Source organism: Phragmites australis, chromosome 16 (genome assembly GCF_958298935.1).
Source record: "Phragmites australis chromosome 16, lpPhrAust1.1, whole genome shotgun sequence".
Classification (NCBI taxonomy): Eukaryota; Viridiplantae; Streptophyta; class Magnoliopsida; order Poales; family Poaceae; genus Phragmites; species Phragmites australis.
Window position 1 is genome coordinate 15,290,775 of NC_084936.1, and position 27,063 is coordinate 15,317,837.

The 27,063-nt window shown below is 40.9% G+C and overlaps 2 protein-coding genes across 2 annotated transcripts; both read left to right on the forward strand.

Annotated features, from left to right (window-relative positions):
- Window positions 1-17,214, forward strand: LOC133895776 (uncharacterized). The gene is made up of 12 exons (XM_062336282.1): window positions 1-205; window positions 3,009-3,443; window positions 3,521-3,617; window positions 4,240-4,284; window positions 10,507-10,697; window positions 12,902-12,998; window positions 13,089-13,184; window positions 13,436-13,683; window positions 13,777-13,857; window positions 13,938-14,474; window positions 14,729-14,834; window positions 16,369-17,214. The coding sequence occupies exons 2-12, from the start codon at window positions 3,031-3,033 to the stop codon at window positions 17,212-17,214; spliced, it is 2,757 nt and encodes a 918-aa protein (XP_062192266.1). The 5' UTR covers window positions 1-205; window positions 3,009-3,030.
- A 633-nt stretch (window positions 17,215-17,847) lies between these two features.
- On the forward strand, window positions 17,848-25,271 carry LOC133895083 (uncharacterized). The gene is made up of 8 exons (XM_062335283.1): window positions 17,848-17,956; window positions 18,299-18,373; window positions 20,781-20,841; window positions 21,315-22,000; window positions 22,716-22,824; window positions 22,920-23,112; window positions 23,214-23,350; window positions 25,006-25,271. The coding sequence occupies exons 1-8, from the start codon at window positions 17,848-17,850 to the stop codon at window positions 25,016-25,018; spliced, it is 1,383 nt and encodes a 460-aa protein (XP_062191267.1). The 3' UTR covers window positions 25,019-25,271.
- The last annotated feature ends 1,792 nt before the right edge of the window (window positions 25,272-27,063 follow it).

Consider the following 27,063-nt stretch of genomic DNA (forward strand, 5'->3'; position numbering starts at 1 on the left):
TGCTTTTCCTCGTCTCTTCCTCCACCGTCCGATGGATCGATCTGACGTCTCACGTAGAGCAACGGCAAGCGGAAGTCCCGGGACGCACGGCCGCGCCGCTAGATACAGAGTGGCGGCACTGGGCAAACTCTCCTTCTCTTTCACCTCCTGGGTTCTGCTATCGGGAAGGGGAAGATCCAAGAACCGGTTCTGCTTCGAGCTTGAGGTACGATTCTTGCAGCGAACTCTATTCTCATCCCCCACCTCGGTTCATCTTGCAATGCTGCGGTTCCTTCTCGCGCCCTGTTCGTGGCGGCGGTGGGGTTTTGGGGGGTTTTGCTTAGAGCAAGGTGCGGTTTTGGTTCAGCGGCGGCGCGTCAGCGCATTGTAGGCGGAGCATGTTCGTTGTGAGATTCTTGCCGAATTTCTCTCTAGAAAGTTTTTTTGGGCGAATTTATGTTTTTCTGTTCTTTGGATTGGAAGGTAAACCTTTTCCCCCTAGTTTCTAATTCGAGAGGATCATACTCCTGTTTCTCTAGACGTATTATTGGGATTTTTCTAGGGTTCTTGCAGGATCACGTATCAGCGTTTCGTCCTTTACTGTTGCTGAATAAAAGAGGGCAACTTTGGTGCCATTTTACATACGTGTATACGCTGGCCACAAATGTTCACTAATTTTTTGAGTATTTGAGTTTTCTCTCCACAAAGGTTCGATGTGTTTCCTCAAGTACTTGCGATTTTGCTCAAGAGCAGCTTGAGATCCTTATCCGGTTCGTTCCCGTGCATCTCTTTTGATTCTCTTCCAAAAATTTGTAATGCTTTAATTAGGAGTTAGGTAACCGCAGAAGATTTTTATTGTCATTACTATTTATCTGTCCTAAAGTTCGAAGCACAATATTTGGGCTTTCTTGGCTCGAAAAAAAAAATATTTGGACTTTGGTGCGCAAATACAAGATTAATTTTATGGGCATTTTGGCGCTTCTGCTGCTAGCTTTGGGCACTATTCTTGCGCAAATACGTGTCGTTTGAAAGATTTCTGGTGTCGGATTCCTGATACTTTATTTCGAATAAAAAAGTTCAAACGTGTTCTTGTAGTTTTTCTAAGGGTTCCGTATTGGGGTTCTTTCTCGACTGCCTTTATGACATTTTTCTTGAGGAGTAATTTCCTTTGGTGCTCCGTGCTTTGGCCTGCATATGCGGGCCACATAGGATCACATCTAACATTGAACTCCTAAAAGTACTTGCTCCCCTCTTTATCAAGTAGTTTGTTCGAGTTGGTCTAGGAATTTTACTGGAAATCAGAAGGTTCTAGCAGATTTTTGTATTAGTTGTTGAAATCCTTAGATGTAATCTGTAGTGGCTGCTGAATTGGTTGAAATGTTAAATATTCATCATGTGATCTGTGATTGTGAGACTAGCTGAAATTTTGTGTTAATTTTTTGTGAAATTGCTGCTCTGTTAGTACTCTTTTCTAGCTGATTGCCTAGATATTTTAGTTAGGAAGCGAGTGTTTCGGTAGTTCCCTGGTTATAGTTTACTGCAATTAGTCTTAATGTTTGTTCTATGCAAAAAAAATCGTTTCTTTTTTTTTTATTTTTTTCTGCAAAATCATATTATTTGGTCGCATTGACAGTAAGTATTTTTAATGTTCATTTTGTGTTCCATCTTTGTTGAGGTGGAGTGATAATTCTAGGCTAAATTATGCATGTAAACGGATACTCTTGTGGGCACTATTGTAGGCAAGATTTGTTCTTTCATCCACCAATTCATTTATTCACCTCCTTTATGGGAAGTTAGTTTTGAAGCAGAGAAAGATCACCACTTTGGCTACGCCATTGAAGTTGGATCTTCTATCATTATGTATTATTATGTCAATAATTTTACCTTCTTTGCATATATTCTTGAATTCGATTAAAAAAGATAAAATGGTAAAAATTGCCCCATGGGAACTTTGACCAAATCTATCGAGTCAGACCAAAAATAGTTTTACTCACTAGTTTGTCCCAAGCCTGACGAGAAACATCACAAGGCAAGTTAGAATGCTAGACTATTGGCGGTAGCTAAGAAATGGGACAACCACCAAAATCTTAATGATGGTGAAAGGCTAGACTACATCAAAATCGACTAGATCATGATCCTTAGTGATGAGCCCACTTTGGTCAACCATGATGTTTGCTGAACTTTCATCGCCCACAAGTTAGAAGGACGTGGAGGAGGAGGTGAAACGATCATATATGTGGAAGGGTTTAGAGACAGTGGAGAAGAGCTTGCCAGAAGGGACGATAGTGGAAAGGAGCTTGCCGGAAGGGACGATAGTGGAAAGGAGCTTGCTGGAAGGGACGACAGTGGAGGCAATGGTGAATTGCCTCCACAACAGGCAATGGAGATGATGGTGGGATAGTGTTGCAATAGGGATGAAGGGTTGTGAGATCTTAAAACAAGAACAATGAAGCTTAAGTTGAAGGTATATACCATTTAAAGTAACTTAGTACTTCCTCCGGTCATAATACATGTCGATTTGGATAAGACACGATCCACTATTTTCTATTAGAATATATTTATAAAATCCATTGAATTTGTGATATTACGAAAGATTTTTCAAGACAAATCTATGCATATAATTTTAAAGTTTATAAACCAAATATTTTTGAAAGCTATTGTTAGTTAAAGTTTTGAAAATTTGACCGAATATTTCCAAAACGACATGAATTATGACTGGAGGGAGTAATAAATAATGGAACAAAGAGAGCTTCAATTGTATTGAAGTGAACTGGAACGAGTTGATTGTATTTAGCCAAAGAAGTGATCTTTCGATGCTACAAAACAAGTTTTTCCTCCTTTTATTTGTTTTTCTTAACCTATTTTTGTTTAGTATATTTCATGCATAAACTTTAGTAGTAATGAGGACATCCTCTATGATATTCCTTGACATATGATTTGTTACTGTCTTTTTTCATCTTAAAAAGAGATTAATTTTGGTTTGTTGCTTGCCTGGTGTTCGAAGAAATGATATTTGTTTTCCTTAATAGAATCAAACAAGTGTGGTCCATAATGTTCGATGAAGATGATGGAGTGGATCCACAATTCGAGGATGTCAACGAGTACTATTTTGAGGATGGTGAAGAGAAGCCTATTTGTTTCAATATCCTGCCTTTCCAGTTTGGTGAGAATAATGAAGTGGCGGATTATGACATTGAGAACGTATACTTACGTGGATTTGCGGATAAAAGCCTTCATATATACAGGAAGGTGGTGGGTTGGAGCTTAAGACTTGACCTTGAGCAACCCAACATCTATGTGCTTTCTAGTGAACATAAGTGGATAAGACTATTGAAGCCACGAAAATGTTATGAGAAGTTCGTTCGATCAATATTGATCACGGTGCAAATGATCCACTTTGTTAGAAAAAGAGACAAGAGAAGTTGTTGGCGTCACCTTTGGGATCACCTTCATGAAGTTTTCGAGTATTCCATCTATGTGCCTTTTGTTTGACTTTCCCTAGCAAATTAAATGCTCATAATGATTTGTTTGTCTTTTGTAGTAAATATGATACTGAGCCCGTGTTGGACGACTTGATAAAGCACCAACCCTTGATCAAGTTGTTCATAGAGAGGGATCAAACATTGATGGAGTCAAAGGTATGATTTACTACCCTATCCCATTTCTTTGGATGATACATGGTCTTCAATAAACAACTTCAATCATTATTTTCCATCCATAATGCTAGTAAAAATACAAAACTATAATATTTGAAATGTTCTTCCCATAAGAAATCTAATGGTACTATTTTCATGTAACAAATCTTACCTTTTTTTGGACAAATTAGCAGCCTAGAAGTTTGACCACTCATTCTAAAATGTCATACCATTCCGAATGAAGGGAATAAATTGCAGTGAATATATTGTATAAGATGTACAACTACGCTTGCATTCTTCGTTCCCTTGGTAGTATGTGTAGGTGGGCTTTTTTGTGTGGATTGACAAAAAAGGGAGGTCGGATGGCCACAACTTGTGGTAGATTGACACATAGCACCAATTAGAAGTTTTGAGGTGTTTGTACCATGTCTTGGCTTTGAGAGACAATAGTTAACTTATATCAAGTTAACATCAATCTTGATAAACTTGTGTTGTGACTCCCATCTTTTACATGGAACTCTATTTGTGAATTCTTTGTTACCTTAAGTGACGTAGACCTATAGAGTTTTAACACTAATTAGATGGGTTGTTTTCCATTATATTCTTTCTTTTTTGGTAAATGCAGATTATACAAAGGTTTATTAAGAATAACTTCAAGAAGATCAATAAGGTATGCAAAGATGCTAATATGTTGGTTAGATCTATAATTCCCTTGGAAAATTGACAAATTTATGTTCTTCCAAATCCTCTTTTTTATCGTGACATTGTATTACCTTTTTAACACCGATTTCCCTCTTTTGCACGCCCTTTAATTATAAAAATTTGGAACAAATAACTGAAGTGCATTGTAGGCAAATGTCCGCTTTGTATAACATATCAATCGGAAGTATATTCATGTTACTAGTACAATAACAACCACAAAGCCTTTGTCCCCAGAAATTTGGGGTAGGCTAAAGATAAAATCGACAAAATCCAACTAAAAAGATGATGATAAAACAACAACAATAATAATGTATTAGTAAAAAATAGCAACACTAATAACGGTAAGGAGACTAATGCATAAGTTATGATTTTGGCACGTGGATTGCTAACTTCCACGAGTTTCTATCCATATATAGTTCTTTGGGGATATTCTATTCATCCAAGTCTCTTTACAGACTCATCCCATGTTAAATTTGGTCGACTCCTACATCTCTTCAGATTATTAGCGCGCCTTAGTATCATGCTATGCGTAGGTGACTCTGGTGCCCTTCGTTGGGTATGCTTAAACCAACCATTTCAATCGATGCTGGACAAGCTTTTGTTCAATTGATGCTACTTTTGTCCTATCATGTATATCATTATTTCAGATCCGATCCTTTCTTGTATGACCATAAATCCATTGCAACATACGCATCTCTACTACACTTAATTGCTGTACATGTCGTTTTTTAGTTGGTCAACATTCGGCGCCATACAACTATATTCATGGTACTATTGGACTAGCCAAAAGATGGTGGGAACCATCCCCTCCTTTCTCTCTTTTCCAACTTCATCCATCTTCATCAAGGCAAACACCTGTTAGGCTCGTTACTTGTTGGACCATCATCATGTCATGTTGTACCACCACTCCTTTATTGAACTCATCATCATGTCATCTAGTATCAGGTACCTGGTAATGATAGGTGGGCCCTAAGACTCAGGGAGGATGCTACAAAAGGAGGAAACACCGAGACTGGGACCAACGAAGAACAGACAGATTACTTCCTTTCTTCCTCCTCCGATCTTCCTCCTCCCTGGGCTTCTCTTCTCTGATTCCCTACCCTTGTTGTTCTCCATTCCCAGTCTCCTGCTATTCTTCTGCCCTGTCTTCTCCATTGTACCTGGTTTGTAACCCCTTATCTATTGTTCCCCAGACCGTGTGGTGGCTTGTTGGTTGTGAGTTCCCGAATTGAGTCAATTAGAGTGCTTGGTGTGTGTGATTTGTGCGCAGAGATTCTTCGGGTACATGACAATTGGTATCAGAGCCATCACCACAACCTCACCGTTGCCATCACCTCTCTCAGACTATGCCGAGCAAGCCATGGGCGAGGATTTTGATCTCTCGGCTTCCATGGCGAGGATGGAGGCGATGCTCCGCCAGATGCATGAGAAGCTGTACCGAATCAACGGGGTTGGTGCTACCTCCTCTGTGGTGGAGGTCGACCATCCGCTTGACCCCCTCCACGACCTGCCTCTCGAGCCTTTGCGGCGCGAACACGCTGTGGACGTGGACCAGGACGTTGGCGGGGTCGGCCTTCACGAGTGCCTGCGCCACGGCGTCGATGTTCTGCACGCCAGTCGCATGGATGTGGATGTCATGCCTAGTGACGGCCCTGAAGGTGGCGCACGCTTCCTCAAGGTGAACCAGGTTGCGCGCGAGGATGGAGGACTGTGCGCCCTCTCGAGCGGCGACGGTGGCCAAGGCGAGCTTGATGCCGTTGGGCTCGTGTCTGGCCGCAATGGCCCCTACCAGCCTGACGTCTTTAGCATGGAGAGTAACTACCTTGTCCTTGTCACGGCCCTCGATCCCCGTGGACAAGCACTCGTCAACCCTTCGACGGAAGGCCTTAGCTACTTCGAGGGAGGCGTCGTGCTGCTCTTAGCGGACAAGGAGTTTGTCACTGAGCGGGATGTGCACCAGGTAGCCACGCTTACAAGGTGTTTGGCGAAAGACCTCAGCCACTTCGAGGCAACTTTGCCGCGCGCCGCGACGCTTTGGTCTTCCCCGTGCCACGGCTCTGGGCCTTTACTCCAACATTTGTAGGCGCCATGGCCGTCGCCTCCTGGTTGCTAGCCTCTGCCTTAGCTGTGGCGCTCCAATCGGTTGCCACCACTGTTTCCTGATCCGATGGTAGGGCCGGGTAGGTTCGACAAAATGGAGGTGCAAGCACGCACCATTTGCTCGAGGGGCTCGTTTGTGTTTGATAGAGGAAGGCACAACCAAGTTATGGCTATGGCTAATAGCAGCAGCACGCATGGTGGAGCACGAAGCAGTGGAAGTACGGTAATCGGGAGCATCGTGATCTAGATGGTGCTTAGGAGCATCGTGATACAGATGCAGATCGCAAGCAGTGATATTAGGCTTCAGGAGTTTATCGCAATATCAATTTGAGGGCAAGCCGAATTTCAAGGCGGGGGGGATGTCAGGTAACCGGTAATGATAGGTAGGCCCCAAGACTCAGGGAGGATGTTGCAAAAGGAGGAAACGCTGAGCAACTGGGACCAACGAAGAGCAGACATATTACTTCCTTTCTTCCTCCTTTGGTCTTCTTCTCTCCAGGCTTCTCTTCTCTGATTTCCCTCCCTTGCTGTTCACCATTCCCAGTCTCCTACTGTTCTTTTGACCTGTCTTCTCCATTGTACCGGGTCTGTAACCCCTTCTCTATTGTTCCCCAGATTGCGTGGTGACTTGTTGGCTGTGAGTTCCCAAATTGAGTTGATTGGAGGGCTTGGCGTGTGTGATTTGTGTGCTGAGATCCCTCGGGTATGTGACATCTAGTCATTCAAGCATCCTTTGCTTTACTTTTGTGTTGGCGAGGTGGTTGTTTAGAGTCTAACGTAGCTACCTTCCCTTGCAACTAAACTTGCAAGTGGCCTGCTACTTTGTGTTGCACCAGCTGGGAGGTTGAGTAGATGTTACTTTCTCCTTCTAGTAGTTGGTGCTTGTTGCCTTGTGTATTTAGCTGCAATATGTACACCTTTATCATCCTTTATGAGGGCGTCGATATAGTATCGTGGCGTTGGATTGCTCCTCTCCATGGTGATGCCACGACGTGGAAGTATATGGCGCCTGCCATATAGGTGGAGCGTCCCTGTGGTGCTGTTGTGGGGACGTGGTGTGGCGGGCACAATACACGCGGGTCAAAGCTGAGCCGCCATGCCTATGACGCCATCCGCTTGCCCGTTTGCTATCTACTCGGCCTGCCATCAAGCCGGGCGCGTGCTTTCCCTGCGCTTCTGCCACCAAGCCATGTGCATGCCCTCCATGCATAACCTAATTGGGTAGGGAGGAGAGAAGAAATAGGAGTTGAGCTCCTGGCCATGGTCGTTAGAACATGGAGAAGGAATGAGCTCAAATATGAAGGCGAGAGCCTAATTTAAGGGAGAAAGCAAGAGCTTCAATCTATGGAGATAGTTGGAGAGAGGAGATGGAGGTGGTTGGGACTTGAGGAGATGGGAGTTGAGTCATATGGATGATAATGGCACACGTCATCACCTGCAATTTTATTTCTTTAGGCATGGGACTCCACAAGTCGGACGCAACATCCAATATTCGTGCAAGCGTTGGACAAAGCTCTTAATTTTAGTCCCACTTTTTAAAAAGTTGAGCGTTCCGAGGCAATCAAACTTTACTAACCCTTTTGGAACCAAATGTCCCCGAAGCTAACATTTACATTGCCAATATAATTTCCTAATATCCTAACTATAATGTGTGTATGACATCGCCACGCCGCACCGTTGTAATAACTATGCAACTAAGGTTGGGAGTGCCCAATATCCTTCTAAACCATGGTTAGCACATGTCAAAATTTATTATCTTCTCGCCATATGAGAATTTAGAGTACGACAATCAATAAGGCCATCTACTTGTGGGTGAAGGGTTCTTGCATTTATCAACGATGCTTTGCAATCTTAAGTCTTAACCGCTGCAACCACATATACTCACGTGGCTATGCCAACAAAATTATGGTCTAACAACTTCACTAATAACAGCGCCCAATATGATTTAGGCATAAACGTGAAAGGCATGATATGAGCTACCGACATGAAACTTCAATGATGTTAGGAATATAGAGTCCTTTACATGTTAGATATGTATTCATTAGTAGTCTTTTTCTATTACACACTCATGTACTCTATATATTGCCCTTGGGGTTATTCAACAGAGGTGCTATTCATAACATGTTACCGGAGCCAAGGTTAGGGTTTTCTCCTTTAGCAGCCACCATGGTCGGATATGGTCCTGCCCCCCCCCCCCGGGGGAGCAAGCTCAACTCCTGGGGGCGGCCTCGTCCTTCTGTCTGGTTCTACATATCTTTGTTTTTATGTCACCACCACATAAAGGAAGCTGCTGAGTCGCTGTCCGCCTAATCGATCCTCGTTTGGATTGTCTGCATGCCACCAAATTGTTGCCGTCGCAATTCTCTTTGTCTTGCGCACGTCGCCAGTTTCTCGTTCACGCTGCTGATCTCCATCATCGGGATTTGTTTTGCTCTTGTTGTCTGCTCGAGGATTAGGATCTTGTCATCTACAACTCCACAGCCGTTGAGGATTTGGATCGAATCTGCAGTCGTCTGCTCGAGGGCTGCCTTCAAGGTTGTTCGATTTTGTCGTCAGACGTTCGGATCTGGTGGCCATCGTTGCGAACCTCTTCTCCTGATTGCTGTCGCTCTTTAGATCACCTCCGTCGCTGGCTCTTCAGGTCGCCGCCATCTGATCTCTTAGGTGTGGATCTGCATGTCGCTGCATCTGTTGTTGGTCTGTCGGCCGTTGGGATCTCCTTCAGCAACCAGGGCCTCGTCATGCGTCGGCGTTGTTGCTGGATCCTGTAGCCGTGCTTCATCTAGCGCCGCCAACCGAATCTCGCCATCGGAGCCACCCGTTGTCGAATCCTCTCACAGATGGTCTTGTCTTCAACCGTCGTTCGTGGTTGCCGCCATCACATCATTTGCACTAGGCCATCGTTGGGCTACATACCTCTGCTCAACTTGTGCCTTAGCATTGCTCGTCGCTTGTCTTCATCGCTGTCTATCTGTATGGCCACAGAGGGCCTTCCTCATCAACAGATGCTGCAACTCTATGCTCTTGGTGGCCTTTCATCATCACATGGGGTAGTGCTCTCTTCTGGATATGACTTTGCTTTGGGCTTCATCTCTGTGCTATTTGGGACCGTTGATTTTGGGCTGGAGCCTATACATGTTAGTTCTTGATGGTGATCGCTGCAAGGCTTTTGTTTGTGTCCATGTTGTGCTAGTTTTGCTACTTGGTATTTCCGCGTGCTTCCGCTGCTTTTCCTAGTATTGTTACTTTCATCTTCGTTGCTAGTATCTCTATTTTTCTTTAGTCTTTACTTCCGCTGAGTACACGTTGAAGTCTCTCATTGAGTTCTATTTTGTGTGAGTCCACATATTCCTTTGTCAATCTACTTATTTCTTTTGTTGTTAGCCAAAATTTGTTTTTGTTTCGCTAATATTTTCCTATTGTTATTGATGTAGCAGTGCCATCTAGATCTTTTTTAGCTTTAGTGACTACTTCGTTTATCGTCTTGCTGTTCGTCATTGCTTTGTATACGATTCTTGATCAAGGTCATTCTTTTGTAGTCATAACCATGACTACTCATGTGCTTCGTTTTGCACTTTTTCGGTTGATTCGACAGATTTTGGATGTATCAATTTTATATTGTCTAAGTTTAGAACTTAGTGTCTATTCTTTCAAATCTAACACTATTGCATACGACTTACATTTGAGGCGGGGTGTTAAGAGTATAGAATTTTTTATGTGTTATAGGATACAAATTCATTAGTAGTCATTTTCTGTTGCGCACTCATGTACTCTATTTCTTTTGGGGCTATTCAATATAATACAAGTGCTAGTCATAACAGTTTGCATCGAATATGGTGAAATAACCAGTGTGGGCTTATTCAAACAAGCTTTGATAGTTTACAGGTTAAAGTTGGATGATTTGGTGGTTTAAGATTAAATTATGGGAAAGTTAGATGGCTTAGAGGTCTAAGGTTAAATTAGATGACCTTGATAGTTTGAATGACTAGTATGCGCTTCTCTTGTTACTAAATCTCCCCATGCTTTAACATTCTATTTTAAAAGTTTAATGTATGATATTTCCGTGTTTTTCACTTTTCTTTTGATTTAGCCTATTTTGAAGACCATGGGTACCAAAGCGCAAGTCTTCATCAGTGATGAGCGGTGTGCAAGCAAAAATGATGATGACAATGACTACAACGAAGTTGATAGCGACGATGATAGTAGTGGTGATGACACTAATGATGATGATGGCACTGATCAAATATGTGCGATTTGTGATGATGGAGGAGATTTGCTTAGGTAAGTGCACATCAACCCTTGATTGACTTCAACAAATTAGATTAGTATTTTTCTTTTGCCCTTTATTCAATTTTTTTGCTTGTGCTCTAATTTTAATTTGCGTCATGATCAAGGTTATCATGGTGTTAAGGTGAGGCAAAGTGCCTAGTAACCGCTTGGACACCTAGGCAACGCCTTGCACGCCCGAGGCAATGCCATAGTGACCACGAACAAAAGCATGAGGAGGTTAACGCTAAAGGGAAATAAGGTTAAATGGTAAAGGGGAAAAATAAGAAAATGATAGCAAAGAAAAGGGAATGTAGCCTAACCGAGTCCACAAAGTCATCCTAGTTACCAACAACTCCCTATCACTTAAACCTTTTAAGTCTCAAACCCTAATCCTAGCATCTTCTCTCTCTTAAATCTTCTCACAAAGATTCAATTTGACCACGATTGTCATCGGCGAGTTGTACACGAAGATGGCATTGAAGTATCGGACCAGAAGAGAGGTGGACAACAACGGGTATCGTAGATTAGAAAAATTTTGAGCTCCCTTTCCCTCTCCTATTTATTTTTTCAATCACGCTCCACCTTTCTGTAGTCATCTTGCCTTTTAGATTTTTTCCCCTATCCTTCTCTTTTATCACTCATGCTCTCTTTCTCTTCAATCTCCTACCAATAACTTCCTTAAGGTGTCTGCCTTGCCCCTAGCGACACTAAACAGGTCTATTGTGACACCTAAATGACGCAATGCTAGAGCAAGGCAAGACAACAAGTGTGGTGGCTTCCCCTAGGCACCTCAATGGCTAAGTGACACCTTCATAATCATGATGTTATGTTTTACAAACCTTGAAGTTGTAAACCTTGGCTTATTTAATGTTCCATATCATATTCATTGACTTATTGCAAAACCACTTGGGTCTTTCTAAGAACATCAAACACTAATTGGACAATGGTAATGTCGTGTCAATGCGTGCTTTTTTTTAACAAAAAAGTACACTCTTTTATTTGTGTTGGTAGAAAAAACTAAATAGATTTCACTAATAGGAAGTATACATGTGAGGTGACCAAGGTACTTCATCCAAGATGAATATACCATAGAAATGTCATGAATAAGGGTTTTCTTTTGGGATGAGTGAGGCAATTTGCTGATGGAATGTTGCTTGTAAGACAGCTTTAGCACTTATCACTTAACAAAAAGATTGGATCGGAAAGTTTTAATGAACTATGGGAGGTGAATCATAGGGATGAGTAAGTGGTAAACTTCTACATGAGTGATACATCAATGAAGGTTTTATATGTGTGACGTGGAGTGGAGAGCTTTGATTAGATTGCTCTACAGCAAAAATATTGTCATAGCCCATAGAAATGTCATGTATACTGATTCTTGTGACATGTCTAGTTGAAAGACACCACACGATCTCATTTATATTTTGAATGTATCCTTCTTGAAAATTATTCAACACGACATCTTGGGTTTTACATTCATGTTTGTTGATGTGTGGCATGCCGTCCCCCTAGATCCCGGGGCAGATCAGATAGGGACTCAGGAGCAACACCCATACACACCGCGCTACACGTCTGATACGTCTAATCGGTTCCATTGGATGAACAGAATTCTCGGGTGTCATATACTCATATCCCCATTAGCACTAAATAACCCTTATTCATGGTATTTTGCAACTTACATGCTCTTTACAATGGCATTTGGGTTCTCAAGTCCTTAATGATGGTAACTGCACTATAAGCAAAAATACATTTAGAGGGTTTTGTTTTTCCTAGAGACACTTTTAAGTGCCACGATTTTCCTTCGTGACGCTTCGTGAAGAGTCAAGAATAGGGTCACAAGATGAAAAGTCGCCACATGATTCACCATCGCTATAAGCCCCTCTTTGTAGCATTTTAAACAATAGCTCCTGTGCTATGCTATATTTTTTGGAATTCAAGTGTTTTTCATGCAGATTTGAACCTGACAATATCTTTTATTTCACCATTTGTGTTCAATTATGCATACTCTTACTAACAACGGGAGTGAAAACTTATCTTCCTTTTTAACTTTTGATATCACTTTCTTCATGCCTTACAAGTATCGAATGAGATATCTTCCTTATTTCCACGGAGCATTAATTTTGTGTTAGCATATAAAACTTCCTATGCAGAATCTCTTGTTGATTGGTTGAATTGGTTTGGTTACATACTTTGATTCTTGCAATGATTTGATGCAGCTGTGAAGGTTCATGCAAGAGGTCCTTCCATCCCACAATGGAAGATGGTAGAGAATCTAAATGTGAAACTCTTGGTTACACATCTGCACAAGTAAAGGTAGATTTTCAAAGTTTTTACTCACTGGTGCTGCAGCTTTGTCATTTTATTGGCTTGAATGGGTAACATGTCATATTTTCATATTTACAGAGAATTGATATTTATTTATGTGAAAACTGCAAATATAAGCAACACCAATGTTTCAAATGTGGAGAGCTTGGGCCATCCGATGGGCCAAATGCTAAGGTATTAACCTATTTTATTTGGTGACTACTATGCTCACTGTAGTAAATTCATTTTTCATTCAACTTCCTATTTTATGTTTTTGAATTTTAGCACCCTTTCCACATGGCACAGAGAATGCCTAACTGCTGCAGGGACAAAAGCCGACAAAAAACTTTGTCAAATGCTGATTATTAAAGTTGTTCTGCTATTTGAGTTTCTTACTTGCTAATACATCTTCTAGTCCTTCTAATCCGGAGTGTACATTGTGTTAGGTGTTTCAATGCAATAACGCATCTTGTGGACATTTTTACCACCCGAAATGCATTGCGCAATTATTAGAGCCTGATGCCACTGATGGAGCTTGTGAATTGGAGAGAAGGATTTTGGCAGGGATGTCATTTACATGCCCTATACATTGGTGTTTCAAATGCAAACACATGGAGGACAAAACTCAAAGAGCACTTAAGCTTGCGGTGTGTAGACGTTGTCCAATGGCATATCACAGAGATTGTCTGCCAAGGTGCTCTGTAGCATCCAGATTGGCCTCTTGGCTTATTTAGCTTGCACTGTTGTTTGTTCTCATGTCCTTATGTCATCTAATTTTGTATCTCAGGGAATTTTCCTTGAATACAAAGGACAACAATGTCAACAAACGTGCTTGGAAGCTTTCCGGAACACTTCTGATTTACTGCCTGTAAGTAATTCTTGGTTTGTTTCCCAACATTTCTCTTCACTTTCTTCTCAGAGCTATTAACTTCTATTAAAATCTCCCAGGAACCATAAAATTGACAAGGCTACTGGAACAGCCAGAAGGAATCATATAAAATTCCCAGCTATTCCAGAAGGTAGCAAATCAAGAGATCTTGGTAAGAACGAAGACAGGATGACTGGCAAAAGGAGAAACAATACTGATCAAAGTTCAACAAAATCTACCAAGACAAACAGGCTATTTATAGAAGAAAGCAAGAAAACCCATAGTGTAGTTGTGAATAACTCATCGCTGTGCATTGTTCTAGAATCTCAGTGTGCAGCAAAGCGCTTGAAAGAGGATCTACAATTTGGACCATCTATGGTTGGTACTGCAGTTGTGGATAGCTTGTCAGAACATATGGTCCTAAACCCTGTGCGTACAACAAAGTGCTTGAAAGAGGACCTTCAATTTGAACCATCTGTGGTTGGGGATGACTCTAGTCTAAGTGGTCTAGAAGCTGTAAAAGGGCAGGAAAAGCAATTTGGCACATCACCATTTGTTACAGGAACTAGAGTACGAATGAGCTCATCCTGTGTTGTGGGCAGACAAGCGGAAGACAGGTGCCTCACTGATTCTGTTCTAATTTGTTTGAACTATTGCCCACTAGAATATACAGATTATCTTCAAAAAGTTTAGATTCTTAAGCTATTTGGTATAGCCAGTATTTGTAACTACTGAAAGCCACATTATGATTTCTTTTGCACTTCATTTTGGGTTTGTCCTTAATCAATTTGTTGTAGCATAGTGCAAGAGGCAGTGTGCTACAAAAATGTTCCTCACAAGTGGCTGGGATCTTTTTTTTTTCTCATTTCAGGGTTACGAGTAAGGACAATAAGGAAACATCCTCAGGGAGATCCCATGATATTGCTAGGAAGCGTGTTATGCCATCAACTAAGGGCATTTATGGTCCTTCTGTTCAGGTACTTCAAACTACGGCAGATAGCCTAAAGCCTATAAACACTCATATGTTGTAACTTGGTTCTACATCTAATAATTACTTTTGCTTTATAACTTCAGTATTGTGAGGCTGTATTTACGGATTAACAGGTGCTTAAACTATCATAATAGGCTATAAAGTACTCACATTTTGTTACGAGTTTGTAGAATCAGACCATTCATAGCCAAACTTAGCTATCCTTTAATAGTCAATAAGCTTATGATGATTAGCTTGTTTTTGCTTGTTTGGCCCTATATGCTATTTCACATTTTTCCATACACTGGTAGCTGAGAATGGTGCATCCAAACGACTCCATACTCCAAGCCATGTTGGTGCATTGGATGTAATCTTAAACTAAATGAATGAAGGATAAAACTTGGGCTTCCCTATTCATGTGTGGAAGCCTGTAAGTCCTCTCTTCCAAGTTGCTTCGTTAAGCTAGCCTGTTGCTGCTTAAGCGTTTATGCTAAAAAAATCACTTTGCAACTTAGCTTCATCTTAATTGCATTTTTTGTGGATGGTTAATGTCATAAACCTACCTTGTAAGTTGTAAGCCCAAAAGTAAAACATCTGTTTGGCCATGGTTTGTGCCATGTTATCGTAGTGCTGGAACTGCGGTCCTCAACAATAAACAACTGTGGTGTGTACCACAGTAACGGCTGGCAGCAGAGGAGCACAATATTTGATGAATAGCCTTAACAATGCACATTTCATTTGGTCCTGGTCTGACTTGTTGACCCTTGTCAACCCAATTTGTCACCTTTGTAGCGGTACAGCGAGAACTAGTTTTTTTGTGATGGTAAATGTGCAAATTGAAAAGTCCTAGTGGGCATGTATGCAATCTTCACTCCCATAAGAACTTATGAATCTGCACTCCCATTTTGACCTTTAGTAATTTATGAGTCAGCTAGTATACATAAAATCATTTTGGAACAATCTAGGCAGCAGAGGAGCACAATATTTGATGAATAGCCTTAACAGTGCACATTTCATTTGGTCTTGGTCTGACTTGACCTTGTCAACCCAATTTAGGAAAAAGGTAATATCCTGTGGCTTATGAATTATGGTCCTTTTGTCAGTTAGTACTGAAGCTTTTGTCATATTATGGCTCATTTTGCGTTCTAGATTGCTGATAAGCTTCATTGGCACATGCAACCTAGCTTCACAGTAAGCTGTTTGTTACTAGAGTATGAATTGTATAGGTCCTTGGGACATGCTCTACTCATAAGCCATGGTAGCCTGAACTGTACAGTTATTACTGTTAATTATGGATATTTGTGTCTTGTTGTGTCTTCAAAATGCCTTATGATACTCGATCTTAATAAATTTGAGGGAGTTGAAAATATCGGCAACCATACATTTTATTCCGTTAAGCCATAGATATATAAAAGTTAATGTGTCACATGCCGACCTTAGATTATGTGGCCCACGAGGCCAAGTTAGCTATGCTCATCCTGTGAAAATGACATGATAGCTGTAACATCTTGTTGAGAAACACATTTTATGTCAACCTGCAGGACATCTTGCCGGAGAACTCTCTTGTAGACAAGAATGCTGAATGGGACAGAACTAAAGGGGATAAATATGTCAGCGAAAGAGATAAAACATCAGAGCATTATTCAGGAGAAGAAAGTGGTGCCCCCAACAAAGACACCTCCCATGAAAATCATGAGCAGAATGCTGTGCTCGACAACCTCTTTGTGGAGAAACATGCTGAAGAGGATGGAAGCAAACTAAAATCAGGAAAAGGGATGGGCATGGAACGAGGAGAGAATGCATATGGACATAACTCGATATCAGGACAAACAGAAGAGATCTCCAGGAGAGAAAATCGAATAGGGAAAAGTACGTGCGAACAAGATTCAAGATCAGAAAAACGGAAGATAGCTAGGAATTACAGCAAATCTGGTTCAGGGAATGGTGTGGTGACACTAGATAATATTGATGACCACCCTACAGAAAAGCAACTTCATGTTGTACGTGTGGATAAGGCAACTATTGCAAACAGAACAGATACTCAGTCAGAATATGGATGTGGTGAAGACCGAGAAGTTAATGAAAGCTATGCTTGCCAAGAGAAGCAAAATAGTTCGCAGTGCAATGATAATCCTAAAGTCATAGAAATAGATACTGTAGGTGAAAAGTTGAGAAAGAGAATTGAACACAAGGAAAAGGCTACTGGTATTAACAAAGCGGACTTGGATAATAACAGAAAATACAATCAAATAGATGGAAAAGAAGCTCGTTATGAAGATAAAGTTCTGGATTGCAGGTTAAAAAGTAGTGGACACAACGGTCCACAGAGTAACGATGAGAATGCAGCAGGAGAGACTTCTAAATACAAGTCCAGAGAGAGGACATGATCAAATAGAAGAGAAGAGACAATGCATAATATTAGAGCAAATTCATCTAACTCATCTGTGTGGAGAAATGCTCAAAAGAGATCAAGGAACTATTCACCGGAAGGGCAAAGAATGGACCACCGTGACAGTTATCATGGAACCAACAACAGACGCACATATGAACAACAGCGCCATGTTAATTTTTCTTGCAATGATTATGTTGATAGGAGGCCGTGGAGTCCCCGGGAGTCAGCGGTTTCTCCTGCTGATTTTGGTACTGGTCGAAGGCACAGTCCTCCATACCTGAGCAGAGAAGAACATGGTATTGCTAGAAGGTTCAGTCCGAGAGGTCCTGAATATGTTTCTAGTCGAAGGCATAGTTCCCCTTTCCGTCCAAGAACACTGGAGGTAAACCACACAATGGACTGGAACAATTCGCACGATCTCGAGTATGATCAATATAGAACTAGTAGAAGTTGTGCTTCTCCTCCATATCCGAGAAGACCTGATTATGGTAAGAGTAAAAGGCATAGTCTCCCTTTCCCTCCAAGAAATCCAGATCTTCCTCCATTCCCAAGAATACCTGAATATGGTACCAATAGAAGGCATAGTCCCCCTCGCTGTCCAAGAAGATCAGAATATGTAGACTACACAATGGACTGGAACAGTTCGCCCAATATCTACTATGACCTATATGATCACTATGAGTATGGTGGATATGAGGCAATGGACATTGATCCAGTTGCTAGCTATTCTTCGCGAGGCAGGTTTCTTGGCTTTCTGGACCGGTCGCATTAGATTGTTCACTGAAGAGTGGTGACAGGTGAAGCTTGTACATTTTTTCCTGTTTGATTCTTAGTGATGTGCTCTATTGAACCAAAATGCATATGATGTCAGTTTTTACATTGTTCGCTCTGTATCGGTTATCAGATATTCGCAGGAGATTAATGTCCCACCCACTTCGGGTGGATTTTAGAAATGAATAGTGTCCAAGCCACTCGAGCAAATTAAATTGTGTCACCATGATCTTGTTCTCTCGTTTTCTGTTTGGGCTGTGAACTTAACATGCCCTGTGCATCTTCCTTTTTGTTGTGTTCACTTGCAGAACTTACTAACCTCTTGTTAGCAATGCCTAGCAAGGTTAGAACTTACTGGCCTCTTGCTAGCATCGCCTGGCAAGGTAAGTGAACAAGAAAGCATGTTTGGCTCTCTTGCTTGGATTGAATTTGTGCTAGGTTGGCAAGTATTTCCTTGCTACCGAGGGAGAGCCAAATTGGTTCTCGACTAAAAAGGTTTTCATGCACAGCCTTGCTTGGTATAGCTAGCTAGTGGAAAAGATTGGACAAAACATGCCCTGAGAATTAGTTAAATCCAGAGAATAATGGGGCTGGCAACAGTGCTCACGTGAGGCATGAGCGGCATTTTTTTTTTCTTCTAAAATTACAACACTACACAATTCCGTTTCTAAGCTACAAATAAACAGTTCACATCGCTACGTGGTGCACAAATGCTGAGAAAACCAAACCTTGGAATTTGGTATTCCAAGTGAGTCTATTTTTCTAGTAAAAATAAGATGGAAACCAAATCTAGCAAACAAGAAGAAACAAAGATATTCGTTCCCATAAAGAATCAATCCACCGGTGCCCACGGGCTAGTCTAATGGGCTAGTTGTATCATGCTCTCTAAACGTAATATGGATTCGCTTGTAATAGTGGTTAATGTCTTCATGTGACTTAAAGTGCGTTATTGACTGACTACCAAATAGTATATAAATTTTCGCTCCTCTCCTCTGCATAGGAAAACTCTTACCTGAAAACCTTTCTGACGTTGGACATGGACTATTCAGAGGCCCAATGGAAAACAAGAAAGTGCACTAAGGATTAGGGGGCAAGTTTGGATCGTCCAAAATCATTGTGATGGTTGTTCGAGGAGTCTCGACCATGTGCTTGTGGTTTGACCATAAGAAATAGAGATATATCGGCTGTTTGGTTTTTTTCCCAACAGACCAAGTCAAAATTTGGTTAGAGGTTAAATCATGGTAGTGCTAAATTTTAGCTGTTAAAATAGCATTTGGTTTGAGGTCAAGTAAAAATTTGATTAGCCAAAAATTTTGGCGGACGCTTTGGTCGCCTGAGATTTGCCCAGAAATATTATAGAAAAATTATCAAATTTTACCTCAAACCAAACAGAGACCAAAATTTTAAGGCACGACCAAATTTTGGATTGACTCCCTTTGGCCCATAACCAAACAGCTCCATAATTCTCATTGTCTATATCCCGGATGGATGGTGGGAGGCGGGGAGAGAGAACCTGTGCAAGAGGATGTATGGTTGGGTGCATATTTTCTATGTGATGTGGGATCCACCTTAGGGTCTCTTTTAATGTTAAGCATTGCGGTACTTTCCACAAGTTTAATGGGTCACCACTATTAGCCCGAACATGTCCTATACATTGAAGATACTCTTAAGTCTAACTAGATAAGTACCACGGTAGCAAAAAAAATAAAAATATTAGGCGCGGTAACTGAAGCGTCTAAGCTCATAATGTGTGTTTTAGTAATTAATAATAGCTTTTACTTGTAGACTAACTTGGTTGTTTGAGATGTAATAATGCTAGTACCTATGAAAATAGATGAGCTAGATGAAGCACATATAATGCATTGGATGATGGCTAGCTCAAGGTAAAGGTATAAAGTATGATATTTTTCTTTTGCCGATCATAAGGTGATTAGAGAAGAAAATGACCGGATTTGATAATATTAGATGATGTACTATTAAGAGAGATTGATGTTTATTCGCCTGAATCATCTATAGTTGCCACTTTGCTCAAACTTGCATTTCATGCTAGAATTATGAATTCATTTAGAGAGAAATAGAAAACATAGCCCTTTGTGAGTTATGTGTGACTGGCGGTCTGATCGCTAGGGATCGGCTGTCTGATTGCTTTTGTGCAAGGGTAAGGTTATTGTGACTTACCATGTAATATGGTCTGACGGTCTGACCGTTGGGCCTACTGGTCTAACCGCTATAGGGAACAGAGAGTTTGAAGTCTCTATTCTAGCTCGCAGTCTAACTGTAGACACTACCGGTCTAACCGCCATAGCAAATAAAGAGTTTGAAGTCTCTGGTCTGGTTCGCGGTCTAACTTGTCGACAGTGCCGGTCTGACTATCATAGCGAACGGAGAATTTGAAGTCTCTGTTCTGGCTCGTGGTCTTACCATGGCCAGCGGCGGTCTGGCCACTAGTTCAAATGATGTTCAGAATCAGAGCGTTTAATGCTCTGACATAGTTGTTGGGCTAGTGGCAGTCGGACCCTAGGGACTCAGAGGTGTCAGGCTTTGTGCAATGGCTATATTTCGACAAGTAGCCTATATATAGTCCCCTTGCTGGTTCAACGAGACTCTCTTGCTCATTTGGATTTCATACTCTTGAACCGAGTCCCCTCACCTCTCTTTGCTCTTTTGTGCATCTTTGTGAAGAGTGAGATCATTCTAGTGCATTGAGTTAAGCGTTTGAGCTTTGTGGCACTAGTGATTCTTCAAGCAAGCATCATTGATTTGTTAATCTTGGAGTTTGCCGACTCCTAGATGGCTTGAAGGTGATCAAATCGGTGAGCTCTTCAAAGAAGACTGTGAAGAAGCACCAATGGTGATTATGAAAGGTATTGTGCCCACCTTGCTGGAGAGATAAAGTGCAACTCTAGTGAAAAGAGGTACTAAGTAGTTCATTATACTAATCTGGCTCAAATAAAGTCCATCTCGATGTGAAAAATGGTGACTTGATAAAGGAGCAATTAGTGACTTGAACTCATATCAACATGGATTAGAGGTGATCGGCAAGTCATCGATACCACGGGATAAAATATTTGTCTTCTAAAGGCATTTACTTTCCTACAAATTGAATTATTTCATGTCACCTAGGATTGCAAACCTTCTCCTTATTCGACATAGTTGTGGTTGTTTTATCTTTCTCTCGTGATCTCTAGTTATTTTTTACATGTTTTATTGATTGCTTGACAATCTCTACTACTTAAAAAGAACCAAATGAATTCGTCCGTCTGCCACAGCCGGACGGCCGACGCAGCATCGCCCGTCCGATCGCGCCCGCTAGCCCGCACGAAGCGTCGCCGTCCATCGCATAAATCATCTGCGTCGTTCGTTCGCCCGCCATCTCTTGACTCCTCTCGTTTGGCCCCCATCTCCCGACCTCCCTCGCTACTCTCTCCCGTCACGGCGCATCCGCCGGCTGCGATGCCTCTCGGCCGAGGAACGGCAGTGGGAGACGGAGACGGAGGCGCTCATCGTGCTATCTCTCGGGTTCCCCATCGACGAGCTTCGGCCAGAGGAGCGGCCCCTCCTCCCGGCCCCCATCGCCGACGCGCCCAACGACTACATTGTCGTTCGCAATCACATCCTCGCCTCCTGGCGCGCCGACCCGAGCGCGCCGCTCCCCCGCGTGCGCGTGCTCGAGACCGTGGCCGCCACCTACGACCACCTCGTCGCCGCGGCCCACGGGCTCCTCGTCCGCGAGGGCCACATCAACTTCGGCGTGTCCGCCGCCTTCCCCACCGCCCCGCCCCTGGACACCCCGCCTCAGGGCGCTGCAACAGCCTTCGTCCTCGTCGGCGGCACGGGTCGCGCCGGGATCCCTGCCGCGCGCCAGCTCCTCCGCTTCGGCCTCCGCGTGCTTGTCTTCGAGGGTCGTTCGCACCCCGGCGGCCGCGTCTACACATCCCGCCTCGGCGAGGACAAGGCCGTCGTCGAGCTCGGCGACAGCGTCATCACCGGCATCCACGCCAACCCGCTGGGTATGCTCGCGCGGCAGCTTAGCATCCCACTGCACAAGCGTGTTAAACTGGGAGGGTTATGTGTGCAACTGTGACATTTTCTTGCTTTTAAGCGGTTTCTTCTCTTGATTTCCTATTATGCTTGTAGAGGGAATGATTGATTCATCATTTCCTCTCTTTTCTTGGGAGAATTTTAGTTAGGACCTGTTTAAATAATTGGCGTGTTGTCCTAATTTTAGTTATGCTAGGACCAAACTGCTTCGACTTGATTTGAATGATCAATTTGCAATACAAGAAGTTAGGTGATGAACCGATGGTCAACGTGCTTTCAATTAACTATGTTGATTTAATGGCTAATTATGTATATTTTTCGACTTGGAAAATCCTGGGCTGGATTTGCTTAGAACTGGCACGGCATTGTTGAAGGCTAATCACAGAATATGTAATTTTCTCTTTTTTATAAGAATTTATCAAATTCCTCAAACTTAGGTTTTAGTTCAATGTCCTGTTTCTGGTTTATTAATGCAAATTTTGTTATGTACTAATTTACCACAGCCAGTATCGCAAATAGCTGTGATCCATGGAATTAATGTTTTGCAGATGAATGATGGAATGACACAGAATATTGACATATGTAGATTCCAAAAATGCAATGCTATATGGTCAGCTAACTATCTATTCATTTTAAACTCTGACATGATATGCACTCCTCATTTCACATTATTTTCTATCCCAGGTGTTTTGTTGTGCCCTTGGGCATGTCTTATCATGGCAATTGGATTATCTGCACTAATTCTAGGCTTATGGCCCATGCATCTGATTTGGACATACTACTGCATTATCAGGTACAGTGTGCATGTTCTGCATTCTATTTTTGGCAAGTTAATCAAATTACTAACCAAAGTGCTCACATTTTGCATCCTCCTTTTCTCGAAGGCAGAACTAAGCTGGTGGGACCTGTAGTAAAGCTTCTGCTTCTTATTGTTGCTACTGCAATCTTGATCCTATGGTTGATAGTTGGCATCCCAGGAAGCGTCCTTTCTGGATTAGTATATGGTTTTCTAGCGCCCATAATGGCCACATTCAGTGCAATTGGAGAAAGCAAAGAAAAGCTGTTTGTTCATTGTTTTGTGGTAGATTTTTCTTTTGATGATCAATTTATTAGTTATATGTTTATCTCCATGTTGGTTTGTTAGAATTTCTTGAAGACATTGCTTGCTATTCCTAATTGCAGGATAGAACATGGAGTACTATCACTGGAAGTTGTACTGTAGTCACGGATGTGAAAGACTTGCTTTTCCACTCCTATTTTTCAATTATGGATGACATTCGTCTTCAGAAACCTCCTGATGGGAAGCCGTATGAGATAAGGTCTGTTTCCTATTCTGTTTAGTATTTTTAAACTTTACACCTCAAGATCCTGAACTTTAATGGTTACCTTTCCTCTTTCTTCTTTTTTATCATATGGCCTTCAGCTTAATCTACAAGTAACACCTTTAATGCTTGACTTGAGAAAACACTGGCAAGAAACCTTGCATTCAGAAGTTCCTTTTGAGTGATATAATCCCCAGATGCGATGCTTTACCTTTAGATGGCATTTTTCTAATTATTTTTGCTTTGAAGAACAGTGAATAATAAACTGGCATACACAAATTACTGATTCTGAGCACGAACCTAGGTTTGTACGCTCCAAGTCTTTTGGAGGCTGTGCCTTGCTCAGATTTCTGTTGAACACCTTCTCTATGTATGGCAGCACGAACGTTGGTGATCGAAATAAGCCACCAGTCATGAGAGTTGTATCCGGAGTAGCCTCACATCGAGCAGCAAGCCATGTACTACAAATAAAATGCAGATATATATATATATATGTATATATACATATACATATATATATATATATACATATATATATATACATATATATATATATATTACAAAAAAGTAACGCTCAGTTCCCTTCCTCTTCTACTTGGCAGAGAAATGAATCATTGGTCTGGACCAATAATATCTTAAGACAAGTAGTGCTTTTGCATCATATATACAATGCGTCCTACCTTCCTGTACACATCTTAGTTTTATATGCTAGATATTGCATTACTTTTGACACATCCTATACTGGATGACTTGCCTGTTAAGTGTTAATGCACTATATTTTGTTGTGCTTACCCACTGATGCCCTGGTGTGTTCTGTAATTATATCCCAACTAGAAGACTGCCATTACATTAGGACTTAGATGAGGAGAGTTGGTTTGAGAAATGAGACCGGGTTGAGTCTTGTAGATGTTAGAGACCATATATGATACTTCTTGATTGTTCCAGATGGTTAAAAATGAGGCAAAGAGTGTTTGATTGTTTGTTTGATGCAACCCATCAGCTAAAATGTTCATACTCAATGCCTAATGACTAATTATAATTTTTGTTTTGGAAGATGCAACCCATCAGCTAAAATATTCATACTCAATGCCTAATGACTAATTATAATTTCTGTTTAGGAAGATATATACACTACCTCACCTGTCAGAGAAGTCAAGACGAAAGAGGACAAGGCTTGAGGATCTAGGATGCTGGTTCTAATAATGATAGATGAGTAATACAAATATAAAGACTTGCTTATATGGAGTGTATTTTGGTCATATATTATTACATCAAAATTGAAGGAAGAAAAGATTGTACTAAAAACACGGATGCTTAGCCAAGACTACTTTCATGCTATTGTAATAATAGAGTACATGTTCGAAATATGGATGTCGTAGTAATACACGGGCACCTTACTATCTTTGTTTTCTCCCAAACGTCTGATTTTGGACGAGACCCAAAGTATAGAAAAGAACTCGATGTTCAAGAGTTGGCCATATCGTTAGAAAGCTAGCCTTTTATGAACTATGATGTCTCACGTTGCAAATTTGTAAGAATGCTTCCCTTTGTCCATTGGTGCCATTGTTTTCGCTATCCTAATGTCTACCTTTTTGCAGATTCTTATGTCATTTGCACAAATTAACATATTCTTGCTTTTTGTGTTCGATCAGGATAGAACTCTGATCGTACTTGACTCAAATCCTATTCCACATTGATGTAAAGATATGCCATACAAGCAGTACACACCTAAAATAATTCATATTTCCAAGTACTATATGTTTGCCATGAGAGTAGCACGCCCTGGCTGGAACGACGATGTTTATAGATGGCAACATATACTCCACACTGGTACTCTAATGAATATATATGGGTAACTTGCTTTGAACGTCACTATAAACAATAAGTAATAAGTATGTTTATCTAACACAATTTACAATTCATTCTGCCGTAGGTATTTATCTGGTTATTTCGTTTTGCAATTCATGTACGCATGGAATGGTAAAAAGCTATACACGTTAATCTACATGGTGAGCATATTACTTTGTTGCACCATTGTATGTACATTTCAAGTTACAATACTATACTTTACATATGAGATATATTTACATTTATATATGATGCATGTGCATGATGGCCAAGCACTGAGGAGGTATTTCTTGATCAGTCTATTAACGTACGATGGGAATTCACGTCGATATGTAATATGTGCAGGTGTATGAGAATATCTTAGCTGCATCATGGGCAACACGATTTGAAAGAGATAGTTGTGAAAATAAATATATTTATATGGACTTATTTATTTGTATTCAAAGTTGAGTCATAGTTGTATTTAGAATCCAAGTTGCAAGTTCTATCTAAAAGCGATTTTGTTATTTATCATGTGGCTATATAACTAGATAGTTCCATATAAATTACTCAAGTGTGTTGGTGATTTGCTTTTTTCGGTTTAATTTTTTTGCCAATCAAATGTCCTGTTATTTGTTCTTTTTCTTCCCTCAAGCGTTACGTTCTAATAATATAACAAACCCTGTCTCTACTGTAGTAAATGATTATTTATCATATTTGTTTTGAAAAGTTAATTGTAAAATATGCATATTTTCTAGGAGAAGAAATTACCAGGCCCCGCGCGCAAGTATCAGCTTGTTTTGCATGCCTTGAGTACTTAGTCTGATGACTAGACGAGACAATACCAGCTCGCAAATTTTTGGCGTATGTGGCAACGCACGAGCAGCTAACTATGCAGACAAAAATAACAAGAATATTGTTATGTTATTTTGGAATATGTTTCGGTCATCTGTATTATCGTGATTTTTTTTATTCCTGTTGCAATACACAGGTATTTAGCTATCAAACTTATTTTTTAATCATCTGAATTCAGACAAAAAGAACAAGGACTTCGTTATGTTATTTTGGAATATGTTTCGGTCATCTGTATTATCTTGTGAAAATTTTCGATTCCCGTTGCAACGCACGGGTATTTAACTAGTTAGTTTTTAAATCGCCTATTCACCCACTCTAGTCGCTATCCTAGATTCTAAAAATATTATCAGAGCCTAGGACTCCTTTTATATCAGATTTAACCATCTCGGAGTAGGATTATGGCTAGTTACACTAATGTCAATGTGGGGATTCCATCGTTCTTTGAAGGCATATTGGAAGGTTAAAATGACCGTTTATCTTAAGGCTATGGGTGGTAAGCTATGAGACATTGTAGATAAAGATTGTGCTATTATTGATCCTAATAATCTTATCATTAAAGATAGAGAAAATAGTTTTGCTAATGCTCAAGCTATGAATGTTCTCTATATTGCTTTGGATCTTAATGAGTTCAACTGCATTTGCAAACTTGAGATCGCTCATGAAATTTAGGAAAGGCTCAAGAAGATTCATGAAGGGATAATCATGGTCAATGATGCAAAAAAAAAAAAAATTTGTCTACAAAGGGCAACTTTAGAAATTTGTTATGTTACCAATCAAAAGCATTACCGAAATATTCAATTGTTCGAACACCATAGTAAATGAGATCAAGGGGCTTGGTATGGATGTATCCAATGCTCATTTTTCTCATAATTTCTTAGAGCTTTACCTAGCAAATATGATACTATTGTGAATTTCCTTGTGAGATCAAATTTGAAGAATACAACTCCAATGGAGATCAAATTTGAAGAATACAACTCCAATGGAAATTTTCACTCATGATATTTTTAAGAAGTCATAAGAAGATCTTC

Bases quoted from the DNA above. Each gene is read 5' to 3' on its own strand.
- LOC133895083 (XM_062335283.1), top strand. From the start codon at position 17,848: ATGGACTGGAACAGTTCGCCCAATATCTACTATGACCTATATGATCAC. The intron at 20,842-21,314 runs GTGATTATGAAA...GCCCGCACGAAG, and splicing joins ACTGTGAAGAAGCACCAATG to CGTCGCCGTCCATCGCATAA. The intron at 23,113-23,213 runs GTAGATTTTTCT...TCCTAATTGCAG, and splicing joins TGTTTGTTCATTGTTTTGTG to GATAGAACATGGAGTACTAT.
- LOC133895776 (XM_062336282.1), top strand. From the start codon at position 3,031: ATGTTCGATGAAGATGATGGAGTGGATCCACAATTCGAGGATGTCAAC. The intron at 13,684-13,776 runs GTGCTCTGTAGC...TTTGTATCTCAG, and splicing joins CACAGAGATTGTCTGCCAAG to GGAATTTTCCTTGAATACAA. The intron at 14,835-16,368 runs GTACTTCAAACT...GTCAACCTGCAG, and splicing joins TTTATGGTCCTTCTGTTCAG to GACATCTTGCCGGAGAACTC.